At 42.7% G+C, this 15336-nt stretch overlaps 1 protein-coding gene across 1 annotated transcript; it reads right to left on the reverse strand.

Annotated features, from left to right (window-relative positions):
• Nucleotides 1-247: 247 nt before the first annotated feature.
• Nucleotides 248-13389, reverse strand: PIP4P1 (phosphatidylinositol-4,5-bisphosphate 4-phosphatase 1). The gene is made up of 7 exons (XM_063454809.1): nt 13139-13389; nt 3817-4007; nt 3622-3728; nt 2800-2905; nt 2451-2503; nt 2283-2373; nt 248-1865 (listed from the first exon to the last, which is right to left on the reverse strand). The coding sequence occupies exons 1-7, from the start codon at nt 13293-13295 to the stop codon at nt 1722-1724; spliced, it is 849 nt and encodes a 282-aa protein (XP_063310879.1). The 5' UTR covers nt 13296-13389; the 3' UTR covers nt 248-1721.
• Nucleotides 13390-15336: the final 1947 nt, after the last annotated feature.

A 15336-nucleotide genomic window follows, 5' to 3' on the forward strand; every position in this document is an offset into this window, starting at 1 on the left:
GGCATGCACACACATTTCTCTGTAGAATTTGATGGTAATGGTGGTGAATAAAGGAACAATGCTAAAAAAAAATATATATATATATAGATCAGCAAGCTGGAGACAAATTAAGAAAAATCAAACGTTTATATTTCAGTTTCACGAAAAAAGTAAGAGTTGCAGGAGACACAGCAGCAAAATTTAGAAAAAAAATGTTTTAAACAATTATTTACAACTTAGCAACACAAAACATTTAAAAAACAAAACAAAAAAAAAAAACAAAAAAAAAAAACACAGATTGGACCCTGCATAAAATAAAACAGTATTACCCCTGATCCTCAGTTACAATTCTCTGAATTAGTCATCATGAAGTTGCTCTTCTTTCCATCACATGCAACGTAAGTCACTTCCACTTTACAAGGAATCACCCTCCTCCCCTTAGATAATGAAGGGTATATAGGAGAACATTTATTCTGCGCAGTAAATGCAACAGAGTAGAAAAATCACAAAACAAGTATTAAAACGGTATCCTACGTATTATCCTAGAGGTAGTAAAATTAAAAGACAAGCTCTTGCCATGTAGTGCGCTCCATATTTTAGTTTCAAGGATGAGCCGGATGTAAAAAATGTCCAGTGTTAATAAAAGCCTGCTAATCGTTCAACAAAATCATTTGGGTGGCAGAGTTATGAGCACACATTTCTAGCAGCTGAAGGGTTAAAGGAGTAAAGCTTGATTTTCCTATCCCTCCCAGTTTATAAAAAATAAAATAATGAGTTGCAGAAATAGTTCTGGGTTTGATTTGCAAGGTCCTACTTTGTAATTGGTGCAGCCACATATGCTGCAGTTTCTTTACGTTCCCTTCTAACCCTAATCTGATCTTGATCTTAAAGCAACAGTAATCTTAGTACACACACTGCTGCAGAGCTAAGCAACTTAACATATGTACAGGTACACTGAGCCTTAGCCAATACCAACATAAAAGAATTGTGTGTGGAAAGGAATGATTAAGCAGTTACTTCCTTTCAACTTAGTTACCCACTTCGCTTTAAAGTATTTGGGGATGTTTAAAAAGTAAGCAGTGTTTAACATGTTCACTAAAAGGTGGCTTCATATTTTTTTTTTATTTTTTATTTTTTAAAGGCCTGTCCGGTAAGGCTGAAGGAGAAGTTACTCTAATGGTTTGCAGCAGGGGTGGTTCGAAAACAAAATTCTTAGCCTTTATAACTACAAAATTAAAAAATAAAATTTTAAGGTGCGACAGACGATACAAAACAATGAGGAGCGCTCAATAAATGGGGATGTTTCATCCTATGAGGACCAGCTCACCAACCCCCCATGACACTCTCTTGAGTATGTCTTTGATTTTGTATATGTTCCCCTGCTTTTTACAATTATACCAGTAACATCCACCCTTCCGAAGTTGCTCCTCCTTCATGTAAACATTATCCTGCATCAGCTAGAACATGCAGACAGGTTACAGCCCTAACAACCTGACTCCGTAGTGTCTCTAAAACCATCTTACAGTTCATAGGATTAATAACAAAGGGTTAACCCCTTAGCAGCTACAGGGTCCTGCAGAGCTCTGCAGCCCCCTGGCGGTAAAGAGGTTAACCGGGAGCAGCAGAAAGCTGCTGCACTACCTCCTCACTTGCCATCAAGCAGATACTTGCCAATCTGGCCACCAAGTGGGGAGGTGGGGGGGATGAGGGAGGGAGACTGGAGGAGGCAGGTCCAGACAAGCTCATGAGAAGCTCTGGATAGGGTGACTGACACGCATGCATGCCCAGTAGATGGCACGTCCAACACAAATCAAGGCGAAGAGGAACAACAGTGCCCAGGAGGCGTAGATTCCACCATAACGGCGTGCCAATGTCCACGTACCAGCCTGTGTTAGAGAGAAGATATGTCAATTTCAACTGCAAATGCCAAGCCCACTCCCCAAGATACAAAGTAGTATGCATAGTGTCCCAATGGTTGACATCAAACTAATGTTGGTTGTTTAGAGACTATTCATTATGAGAGAGCAGCAGTACCAAATAGAGGTATCCCAACGTATCCCATGTTCTTAAAGGAAAATAGAGGGATTGCCTTTTTCTGTAGTATTTTCTTATTGTTGAACAGAGAACTAAGAAAGTGTCTATGCCATGTTCCACTGATTCACTTACTATAATGTGAGGAATCCGTATTAAAAAATAAATAAAAATAAAATGATTATATATATATCATCACTTAAATCAATGAGACCAGTTACAAAATGCAGTGAGCATTAAACGGTATACAAAGTCAATTTTAAAGCACTCACCACAAGTCCTGCTGCAGCAACAGCCAAGATAAACCCCATTAAGAAGCAGCAGATACACCTTTTCCTTGGATAGCGTAGGCCAATGGAAGAGCTAAAAAAAAAAAAAATGGTTGAGACAAAATCCTGTGTGAACAACTCCTCCCCACTAGTGTAATTCACCATACTTACACTTTACGACAGTGTGGGCAGCGGGCCAATGTCCGGTCTGTAAACTCTGTCCACTAAGTAATAAATTAGGAAATTAAAATCAGGATGCCACAGCAAGTTCTATAGTGCAAACCATAACATATCAAAAGAAAACAATTCTACCCAGAAGAGCAAGACAAATAGTTCACTAAACTAAGAATTATGGAGAACTGAAAAAAAGGAATTTCAAAGTGTATGACAGTATAGCAGAGTGGACACAAAAAAAAAAAGTTACTTTTTTTTTTATAGGTTTCTCTGAAATGTGTCCACAACTCTGTTTTGCTATTAGCTCCAGATGCCCAGCATCATCTAATCTTAAATTGTACCTTACCAGGAAATTGTTCTTGCAGTGTCCACAGATGACTCGCACCCCTACAGGTTGTGGTTCTGGACTAAGCGGTCCAGCATGCACAGGCCCCAAGTTTATTATACGCTTACTGTAGAAGAAGAAAATAAAAATAAAAAAAAGAGTAAGAGAGAGAAGTTTTCTTATACAATTATATATTAAAGGGACACTATAGTCACCTGAACAACTTTAGCTTAATGAAGCAGTGTTGGTGTATAGAACATGCCCCTGCAGCCTCACTGCTCAATCCTCTGCCATTTAGGAGTTAAATCCCTTTGTTAATGAACCCTAGTCACACCTCCCTGCATGTGACTTGCACAGCCTTCCATAAACACTTGCAATAAAGAAAGCCTAAATAGGGCTCTCTTTACAGGAAGTTCTGTTCAATTAAGATTTTCTTATCCCCTGCTATGTTAATAGCTTGCTAGACCCTGCAAGAGCCTCCTGTATATGATTAAAGTTCAATTTAGAGATTGAGATACAATTATTTAAGGTAAATTACATCTGTTTGAAAGTGAAACCAGTTTTTTTTTCATGCAGGCTCTGTCAATCATAGCCAGGGGAGGTGTGGCTAGGGCTGCATAAACAGAAACAAAGTGAAATTGCAGGGGAATGATCTATACACTAAAACTGCTTTATTTAGCTAAAGTAGTTTAGGTGACTATAGTGTTCCTTTAATCACGCCTTTGACACCAAGTCATGTAAAAAAATATAAGTGGGTGACATGTCTCGTCCTTAAAACTCAAGTTTGTTTTTAAGTCCTTTTTAATGTACTCAGTCACTACACAGCTTCCATATGAAACTCACCAATATGGTCGAGGACAGGCTATCCTCTGAGATGTGACCTTACAGATCAACAGACAGTTGCAGGGACAGCGCACATATTTCTTCCCCTGGGGAGCATTCTTTATGGGCTGCAGAAAGTATATAATACAATGATTAGAGAGTTTGATCAGCTACTTTGCATCCCCCCTTTTACATGAATCCTGCCCTGTAACTCACAGTTGCCTCATTGCACACTCCACACTTCACCACATGTTGATGCATTTTTCCTTCCACATTAATGAGTGACTGGCAGACTCTACAAGTTATCATGGGGGCAGAACCGCTTTCTGGGCTAGTAAGAGGGGAATATGGAGGTGGGTCCTCTGTGGGCAACACTGAGCCCTGGCCTGCTGGGAACACAGGAAACCCTGAAAAAAGGAGTGTGAAATTAGAACATAACACAAATAGCTGAGTCAATTAAGATGGGTGAAAGGCATAAATACAAATGATCTATGTTGGAAGAAATTATACAAAGTGACTTTGTACAGGAGGAATTCTATTTTTTTATTTTATTTTTTTTCCCCAATTTGTATTTTATTGATTTTCATGCAATAAAAACCATACATCTTTATCATATTGCAGTATGTGATATAAGGTACCAACAGCGGTCCAACTGGTATATCTTAACATTAACTGCGTGCATTAAAATTACACTTTTATCGGGGGCGGGGCCTGACCGCCGATCGGATCAGACGCATCTCGTCTGAGCTCCTGCACCAGAACCGGAATATCGGCGCTAACGGCGATCCGAACACAGCTACGGCCCTAATTTTGGACTCACAACATTCACGGGCTGATGCTGAACACGGGGATACCCCTCAAGTCCCTACCCGAGATCAAAGTAACCCGATTGAGGACTGCGGCCTAGGAAGGCTTGAGCTGGGGTGAGACGGCCGCTCTCCCAGTTCTCCGATCGGCGCTCTGCTGCCCCGTTCCCCCCCCCTTTGGACCGGTGGGGGTTATCCCGGTCCCCATGGCAAATCGCCGCTACACCCGTTCAAACTCACCCACCCTGCGGAGGAACGCGGCCTGGACACAGTACCCCAAGATGGCTGCCGATCGACTACCTCGTGTATTAGGTAGTGCGGATCAGGGGCGACACGGCAGAGCTGAGGCAGTTGACAGCCGCTGGAACTGGCTTCTGGCATCACCAACACCACAAAGTACAACCCAGTGGCTGAACAGGAGGCAGAGACTGACCAGGACCTCCCGGGTGCCCTTCTCACCACGGTCCTACTCACCAGACCCTTCCGGGCTGAAAGCCACCGGTGACGCAATCCCAGAGCACCGGCCACTATTGCTACAGACCGGACACCGCTGGCGGCGACAAAACGCCGAGAACAAGTGAAAGGGAAAGCCGCGATCTCCTGCTCGAGGTCCCAGGTACAAGGCCAAGAGGAGCAGGCCTCACAGTCAGTTCGGGACTCTGGGGGGAAACTGCTTGGACGCTGCCCCCAGCCCTCACATCATCCCCCGAGCCGGACACTGAGCATAAGATGACCCAAGACCCTGCAGCACACTGGCACAGACAGCCATAGTACACGGGACTAACTACCCACTAATGCCAATCTTGCCTTCGCTCCAGCCCTGCACATGGCTACACTCCTAACGAACTCTGACACCAGTACCCTGAAAGTGTATAATTGTTTTGAGCGCACATTTAGGCAATTGATGCTGTATGTTTAATGTGTGTGTGAACTACCTAAGCGACTCACCAATAAGCAACATATTTAGTGCCAGACCATACATGACATGCCACTAATACACACATACGAAATGAACTGAGCTTAGCCATCTACCTACCCAGCTGACCACAAACATCCACACACACTCATCGCACCCACTGTAAGCCTGAACAGGGGACACCGGGCCAGACCCAAATCTCCCACTAGCGTAAACCGCGGGGCGGAGGCCATGGCTTCCTGAGCCAGCCACTAAGCGATACGACCGGAGCACACCTACTGAGCAACCAGAATTGAGCATAAAGTTTAAACGTACTATGTTAGCTTGTATATCTAGACTAGCATACTCATATCTAAAGATTAACCATTGAAGTTTTATAGCATGTCATCCACAAGTAATAGCACACTCACTGTAACTTGCTAAAGTCTCATAACTGTTTAGGCTTATTTCTCAGCGTGCCTATTACTCACAGCGTATGTTTCATAGCTTGTCACTCTCTAAACTTAATATACTACTCACTGCATATGTTTTATAACTTGTCATTCCCTAACCGCATATATAAACATTTGCTGTCTACTCTGCCACAATTTGAAATACTGATACTATGCCTGCAACGGCTGTTGTGGCCTTGCACGTCTGTTGTTATACTAAGCACGAATAAAATAAAGAATTTAAAAAAAAAAAAAAACATTTACACTTTTATCGTACATTGTACTGTTTAGGATTATGTGCGACTTGGTGACCTCTGTTATGTTGGTCTGTCTATGTGTATGGGATATAGAGATAGATAGATAGATATATATATATATATATATATATATATATATATATATATATATATATATATATATATATATATATATATATATATATATATATATAGCTATTGTGTAGCCCTCAAAGTTCACATTTTTTAACTCTCTGGAGCGAGACATGAAGGTGGCTCTGGCCGCAATGTTCTTGGTTACTGCGATAATGTCTCTAGGTGCCTTCGCCGGGGCTGAGGCGGCTTTTCGTATACGGAATGCGGTCGTTACCATCTCCTCGGCGACTCCACTTTTGGGAACCTAACGGGGCAAAAAAAAAAAAACACGCGCAGGAGACCCGCAAAATGCCTGACATCAGGCGAGCGTTTGACAGGCGGGAAGCACCCAAGATGGCGCCGGAAACACAGAGTGAGGATGAAGCCTCGGAGGCATCACAGGATGCGGAGCTGCCCAGGGAAAATGCCCCAGCGAGCTGCAATGACAGTGAGTCTGACCCAGATGCAGACTCAGCGCCGGCAAAAAAAAAATATATATATAAAATGCCTTCTGACCGAGATGAGGCAAATGTGGAAGGCGGACCTGCGGGCGACACAAGCGGAACTAGGACACCTGGGTAAAAGACTTACGGCATTCTAATCCAAGGAAGGAGAGAGGAACACACAGCTGCAGAATGCCCAGCAGGAGATTTAAAGTCTGGCAACACAGGTCCAAAACCTGTCCAAGACTGTGACAATGCTGGAGTCACGGCACAGGAGGAAAAACGTCCGCATCAGAGGAGTGCCAGAGGGGATCTCAGGGGACCTTCTACCCTTCCTGCACCGTATGCTGACCCACATGGGGGCCAAAAGAGGAATTCTATTTTTGATGTTATGTGGAATCTTCCTTCAAGTAAACCTTGGTATATGTACACAGTTATCAAAACAAACAGAAGTAAATACATAAATCTACTTGCATGCTCATTGAACTGAGTAATGTTAACTTACTCCTCCAGTTCCTGCATTTTCAAGGTTGATCATCATCATGTAATTTTCAGCACTTTACAATTATGTAGTGGGGGTTACATAACAAGCACTTGACAAAATAAAGTTCAGAGAACTCAATGTGTGAATTGTCAGGAATTCAAAGTGAACTTCAAATTTAAAGGAACCCTCATCGCACCATAACAATAAAAATTCAGTTGTTATGGTGGTAGATGGTTTTTGGTGCCGGTTTGCCTATTAGGGGCTAAACTCCTCTGCATTGTTAGCTCTGCCTCTGTCCTTCTGTTGCAGTCAGATTCTTCAAACAGGAAGCCCAACACTGCAGAGTTAAAACTGGCTGGCTTACAGCAGCGGGCTTCTTTCAGCCAATCAGTAGTTCACCATTCATACACCATTCAACCCATTTAGATGCAATAAAAAAAAATAAAATAAAAAAAAAAAAAACTCAGAATATCAGTAAACCGTGCTACAAATATGATGCTAAAATGAAACAAAATATGTGTGTGTGTGTGTATATATATATATATATATATATATATATATATATATATATATATATATTCTCTTTTCACTAAAACAGAATAAAAAAAAAGTTTCGATAAGTGGGAGGGCACAGCCTGGCTACCGAGCAGACCAGACATGGGTTGCATGAGCTCCCTGCGTCTGGCACCTTAAAAGCGATATTTCCAAATCAAAACTTACCTGGACGCAGAGCACGACTACGCTTGTTCCTGAAACGACAGTGGTGTTGGGGATACCTCTTATGGATGGGAAAGGCAAAGGAGAAGTGCTCACTAACACAGATTTAGACGGATTTGTGAACAATATTTGAGAGAAATAGGCCTTTTGTGTACATTGAAAAAAAGACAGATCTTTGAGTTCAGCTCATGAAAAATGGGGGCAAAAAACAAAAAAAAGTGTTATAATTTTGTTCAGTGTATATACAGCAAATCCTAATGCTTTTACAAGGAGATCTCCTTGGTACTCCTAGTGTTAGCACTTCCGGTCTGTCCACTAATTGAAGTTTTTTTTAGAAAGTGGACGAACTGGAAGATCATATATGGATTAAAAGGGTTGTACCACTGAAAGGCTCCCCATATATACGGGAAACATGACTGGAATCTTTCAACACCCAATACCTGTGGCCATCAGGAGTGAACTTTGTCTCCTCAGCTCAACTCTTGTGAGTTTGTTCCAAGTTGGGAGAAATATTATTGATTCCCCTAAGCCTAATATTTACACTGTATTTCAGCTCAGTACTGTTTTGTGTAAGATAGATCTTAGTTTTTATGACTATATTATTTAATTAAAAATACTTTTTTTAGGGTAAATATTTTTTTCCCTTTTGCGCTATTTAGGCTTCATCGACCAAATTTCCATTTATCCGTGAGACCACGAACGGGGTTCTGCCAAAATTTCAGGGGAGGGGAGGGAGAAAATGTCTGCCGCGATAATTGAGACGGGTGGCAAGGGAGTTGAGCAGGGGAGAGTGCTCCCTCGCCGCCCGCCTCAATTATTGCCGCGCGCACATCAGTGATGCCGGAGCTGCAATATGAAATCAATCTGGCATCACTAAGAGGCGCACGATTGAGTTGAGCAGGAACATCACTGCTCCCTACATGCATGGACTCTAGGGACTGCACGCCAGCCGCTCAGCCCAGCAGCCCCATGGACTGCACGCCAGCCACTCAGCAAAGGTAGGGAGGCTGGGTGGAGTGAAATGTTAAAAATAAATAAATTGTGTGTGTCTTAAGGATTTTGTATGTGTGCTAGTCAGTGAGAGTGTATATGTGTGTCTGTCAAAGAGTATGTGCATCTGAGTAGTGTATATCTGTGTGTGTGTCAGTGTATGTCACTTTGTATCAGAGTGTGATTATTTGTGAGTCAAGATGTGTGTGTCACTGTGTTTATCAGAGTGTGTGTATGTGTATGTGTATCTGTGTGTCAGGCATATACAAACACAGATACACAGCTTGACACAAATACATACACACACAGATACACACTGTATCTGTGTGCCTCTATGTGCTGTGTGTGTCAGATTCATACACACTGGCACATACAAACAGATATATACACACACAGTGTGTCAAGGTGTGTGTATATATGTGTGCGTGTGTCACAGGGGGGATTAATTGGAAACCCCTGCTGCCACTCAACCAAACAGCAGCACTCCATGACCTGTCTGGAGAATCTGAGAGCAGCCGAAAGACAGTGGCACAGCCAAACAGTGTTGGATAGAATACTGTGGGCTTAAACCATTCATGAACAACTGAGCCACTAAAGGGAAGCTGATTCCAGAGACCTCTTGACACCATAACTTTATTACTACGTTAGGTTTCTCTTCAAGGCCAAAATTCTCCAAGCTAGATTTTCAGTTTGGCAATTGATCTAAAATTTGCAGCTCATTTGGAGTATCTTAAAATTCACATGATAGTGAATAATCTTAAACGCGTAAAAATTGAGGGATAAATACACACTTAGAGGTTTGTCTCAGTGGACATTAAAATCATGGGACAATTTCCAGGATCTGCATTATGACATTGTTGAACATTCACACAACTGTAGCATCCATACTGTGCTAACTACCTGAACTCACAATGATTGGTAAACAAATATACACTGTTCTCTAGTGTAGGGATAGACATCCTTCGACACTGCAGATTTTGTGGACTAAATCTCCCTTAAAGCTTTGCCAGCATTATAGCTGCAAGAGCATTATGGAAGATGTAGTTCACAGCATCTGGAGTTCTGAAGATTGCCTACCACAACTCTAGGGTTTAACCCCTTAGGGACACATGACATGTGTGACATGTCATGAATCCCTTTTATTCCAGAAGTTTGGTCCTTAAGGGGTTAAATTACCTGTTTAATTAGCCTGAACCAAGAATTTGTAATTGCAGCTTTAAACTTCCCTTGGAAGAAAAGGCAGGCGAGTGATTAACCAAGGTAAGGCCTGTTTAGCGGTGAAGTAAGATGTATCATAGTTTACATTTTTTGTTCCACAATCTGCCAGCACTTTCATCATATGACTGCTTTTCCATGAAACACAGCAATATAATACCAGGTATACGATGAGTTCATCAAGATAAGAAAAGTGAGAGTGCAAAGTTGATTTTTTTTACACCATGCCCATGAATATTGTCTTTACACTGCCGATACTACATTTGATAATGCATTTAGACACAAGGATATACTGTACAAGGATTTTCCTTGAAAATGTCTTCTCCAATATCCTCTGGATCCAATTCAGGACTGGACTACTACTAAATAAGCACACCCCCCAACATGGAAAGTAGTCAAGCCATTTTGAAATCATTTAAAACTTATCTGCGACGCATTGGGTGAAACTACTTCCTACAGAGAGCTGGAAACTCTTCCATTATTAGCCCTCCTGAAACTAAACCCTGTAATGAATGGCCAGCTCATAGGCTGAAAGCATTAGCAGTCCCTTCTTCTGATCTAAGCCCTGTCAGTCTTAGCTCAGATAATACACTTCCAATTCAATGTATGCTGCAGTGACTTCCTTCTACACCTTTTAAGCTAAATGCTCACTGTACATGTACAATCACAAAACACATGCTCTTAGACTAAAAAGGCACGTTTGAGTTAGTCAAAAAAAGGAAAAAGAAACGGGACATATGAGCTAATAGATTATGTATGGTTATTTCCATAAGTGTAAGCAGTCAGGAACGCAAAGTTAATTTAAAATATTTAGACAAATATATAGCCAAACTAATCCAATAATACAGCTAACTACAGCTTTTCCAATTAATGTATTATGTACTACAATTTCACTTTGAATTCCTAACAATTCACACTTTATTCAAAAGATCTACTAATAAGATATCCCTGACAATAATAATGACATTTTAAAAAAGTCTGCCATGCGCTGCTAGGCCATTGGTCCTATGATAGGATATACATTATTATAAAACAAATCTACCATATGGTGTTATACTAACAGGAAACATTATCAGATACATAGAACATGCTATGAAACAAAAGTTAAATCTAGCATATGAAGTTAGGACAACAAGGCACAGCATGTGATATACACAATAAATAAACAATTCACTATATGGAGTTATATTTTTGATTGTGTGTATCACATACTGTGCACAATGAATAGAACATTCACTAGGTGGAGTTAAATTAATATAATAATATATGTAGCACCAGTATATTCTGTAGCGCTTTACATCATCATCAAATGGGGAGATTTAACAATAAATTAGAATTACAAAAACTTACAGGAACAATAGGGTGAAGAGGTCCCTGTTCAAACGAGCTTACAGTCTATAGGAGGTGGGGTGTAAAACCCAACAGGACAGGAGTGGGCAATCAAACATGGTGGAGTGAAGCAGAGCTGGAGGAGAGAATAGAGTCTCTAGGATACAGGAATCCAATGTAAGGACTGACAGAGGAGAGAGGAGCGACAGGAAAGGAAAATCGGTCTAGCTGCAGCATTCATTAGACTGTAGCTGGGCAATACGACTTGTGGGAAGACCTATTAGAAGACAGTTACAATAATCCATGCGAGAGATTACTAGAGGATGGACAAGTTCCTTAATAGCGTCTTGTGTAAAAAAGGGGCGGATGTGGGCTATGTTTTTAAGATGGAATCTATGGGATTTGGTAACAGACTGGATGTGAGGCCAGAATCAAGTATAACGCCAAGACAGCGCGCTTGCAAGGATGGACTGACGTGGGTACCACTCACTTGAAGGGAGACCGAAAGAGGGGATCAGTATTAGGAGGAGGAAGGAGTTCAGTTTTAGAGAGATTGAGTTTCAATAAGTGGGAGGACATCCAATCAGATGGAAGAAAGGCAAGCAGTGACACGTTGCAGGACGGCAGGGGAGAGGTCAAAGGAGGAGAGGTATATCTGAGTGTCATCAGCGTACAGGTGGTATCGGAATCCAAATTAGGTAATACGTTGGCCAAGAGAGGCAGTATAAAGAGAAAATAGAAGAGGGCCAAGTATAGAGCCTTGGGGGACTCCAATAGAGACAGTACAACGGTAGGAGGCGTCATTAGAAAAGGAGACACTGAATGAGCGTTGGGAGAGATAGGAGGAAAACTGAGAGGACATTGTTACAGAGACCGAGTGAAGAGTTTGGAGAAGGAGAACATGGTCAACAGACAAGTCTTTCCAGAAGCTTTGAGGAAAAAGGGAGTAGGGATATAGGACGATAATTAGAAGGGGATGATGGGTCAAGAGATTAGTTTTATATTTTTAAGATGGGTACTACAATAGCATGTTTAAGGACAGCAGGGATAACACCAGAAGAGAGAGAGAGGGAGAGAGAGAGCAGTTTAAGATGTGGGTTAAGGAAGGCACAAGACAAGAGCAGAGAGATCTGATGAGGTGAGATGGGACAGGATCAAGCGGTGGGTCGAGAGGGAAGGAGAAGCGCTGCCACCTCTTGTTCAGTAGCCGGGGAGAAAGTCTGAAGGGTAGGAAAGGCATGATCTACGTGTGGTTGAGAAAGAGAGGGGCAATGTGGGGAGAATTCTTTCCTTAGCCGTTCAATCTTGTCAGTAAAGTAATATGCAAAGCTATCGGCTGTAAGGTTAGTTTGGGGGCTGGCCACGGCAGGGCCAAGTAGGGAGTTAAATGTATTAAAAAGACGCCTGGGATTGCGGGAGCACGAGCTAATGAGGGAGGAAAAGTATGACTGGCGAGGGCTGCGCTGTATGAACAACATGAATTTGTAGTGGAGGAAGTCACACTGGGAGCCTCTCTGCAGGTATATTGGTGATAGTGCACAGTATGTGATACACACATTGAATATAACTCGCTACACTATATGGTGTTAGGCTGATGATTAGGTATATGGCAGTGTATATGCAGGTCATGTGACACACACAATAGGTAGGTTATAGGTAGGTGCCCCCGCTCTGGCCCATCCCATTGGCTGTTTCCCAGACCGTCTCCTCACTTCCCAAACATCGGCAGTCTGTAGCCCCGCCCATGGGGGCGTGCCACACGGCTCGTGCAACCGCTCACTACACCCAGGCTGGGCGGGGCCTCATCAATAATGCAGTGAGTGGGCGTTAACCTACCTTGCGGCTTGTTGCTGGAGGTGGGACCGGGAACATCGTATTGAGTGGCTGTGGGAACAACGCTACCCGGAGAAGGCGTCCCGGGCCCCAACGTCGTCCCCATGCCGCTTCCATCGCTAAGATCCGACAGGAGAGGGGAGCGCTCTCCATCCGCCATGTCCTACGCTCCCAACTAACACCGGCGACTGGCTTTCAGTTGCTGCGCCTCTCGTCTGCTGACGCACCTCGTACTGCGGCTGCGCGGTGAGCATGCGCCACTAATAGGAGTGCCGTACTGCGTGTGCGCGAGGGGCCGTCCCTTTACCTTCACGTGCTCCTACAGCTGGAACTGAAACAATCCTCTCACGTGATACACAATGAGAGCTTTTTTTTTTTCTTCAACTAACTTAATGCGAAGGACAAAAACAATATCCACGTCCCATCTCCTACCTTGGTTATAAAATAAAGAAACAGTCTAGGGGGGGGTGGGGTGTTAGTACTGAACAGGAGAGCCAGCATATGTGTCTGCATATTTAGTTTTGCTAGACCCATTGTTGTGGTTTGATGGACTCATGCCAGTTCATTATTATACTGTACAGTAAATGAGAGGTAGTCACCACCCCATTCCACTACTGTATACATAGCTATAGTATCACATAGTGCACTCCCACATTTTTTTTATTTATCCTGTGATTTATTCACCTGTCTCTCTTCCATCACTAACATCGTTTTTGCCTTTTTTTTTAAGTGCGCTTAAAAATATATTTATATATAGTCCTTCTCAATAGGACACCTATTACCACAACCCCTCGAGTTCGTTGCCTTGAAGTTACTTTTTACTCAGGTCTTTCTCAGCCAACTCAGTCTGTTTTTGATACCGGAGAAACTGACGGAAGCCAAGCACAGAGAGATGGACACAGGTTTCTTCAGGAAGGAAGAGATTCTTTATTGGATCACCGATCGGGACTCAGAGGGACTAATGTCACCAAAATACAACTAGTTCTGAGCCCCAGACAATAGTGCAGGCTCCTTATATAGGCATATAACTCCTCCCATATAAAGCTCCACCCGCACATTCTCTTAACCAATCAAAACAAATAAGAACTAACTTCCTGCTTGACCGCATGGCTTGTCCAGCACAATGGAGGAGGGGAATACTACATCCTGTATTCTTGCACATGCTCCGTACACTACTGATCGTATCTTACCACGTGCAACCAACCGACCGATACGTCAGCATATGCACGTACACATGCCACGTGGTAATCTCGGCCTACTAAATTTATTTTTACCGAGATTCCACCACATTCCCCCCTTTGATGCCTCTTGATATTTCACAATTACTTGAGGCATCACTTAACCTTGGTTTGCATACACCTCAGGTTACCATGAACCAGACCAGACTTTTACTATGATGTGAATCCCTCAACACTCCTCTTCCTGCATTGGTTCTCCCTGATCTAGAGCCTTATATTTATATACGGCCATTATCTGTGCTGCAGCCTTCCTTTCTGCTATATTTTCTATCAGGCTTTGCACAGACCTAACCACTAAGGGAATAAGACATGGCAGGAGTAGACACAACATTAAAATCAGTATGACTCCGCCTACCAATGCCTTAAGCCCTCCAAAATGCTCATACCAGTTACCAAACCAACTACTTGGATTGTACCCTTTCCATACCTGAGTAGGCACATGCGCTAGTTTAACCATATGGCTAGTAAGCTCAGCTATTGCTTGCCCTTCGTCATCTATTTGAAGACAGCAATTGCTCAGGTTAAACTTCCCACATACACCTCCCTCTACTGCCAATAGGTAATCCAAGGCTAATCTATTTTGGTACACTACTGTCCTCATCCTGGTATTATGCTTCGCTAGAAGATTGAGCGCTTGTGAGGTCTCATTAGTAATTATCTCAACCACCGCCTGTAACCTTATAATGCGGTTGAGCATATAAATTGGGGTCCTATATCCGAAGGTACCATCCTCTGCCCACGTGGCTGGCCCATAGTAATCTATAATACGCTGAGGAGGCCATTCATCATCTTCCCAGGCACCTATCTCTATGGGTCCCCTTTTCTTTCTATGATTCACATCATACACTTTAACACCCAAAGTCTCACCTGTTTCAATAGGTAACAAGAAGAAGGATGGTTTGAGCATACCTAACACACATGCCCCTTCCCAGTCCTGTGGCAACTCCGAATAGGCCTTCTTAC

The sequence above is a fragment of the Pelobates fuscus genome, chromosome 5 (assembly GCF_036172605.1).
Source record: "Pelobates fuscus isolate aPelFus1 chromosome 5, aPelFus1.pri, whole genome shotgun sequence".
Lineage (NCBI taxonomy): Eukaryota > Metazoa > Chordata > Amphibia > Anura > Pelobatidae > Pelobates > Pelobates fuscus.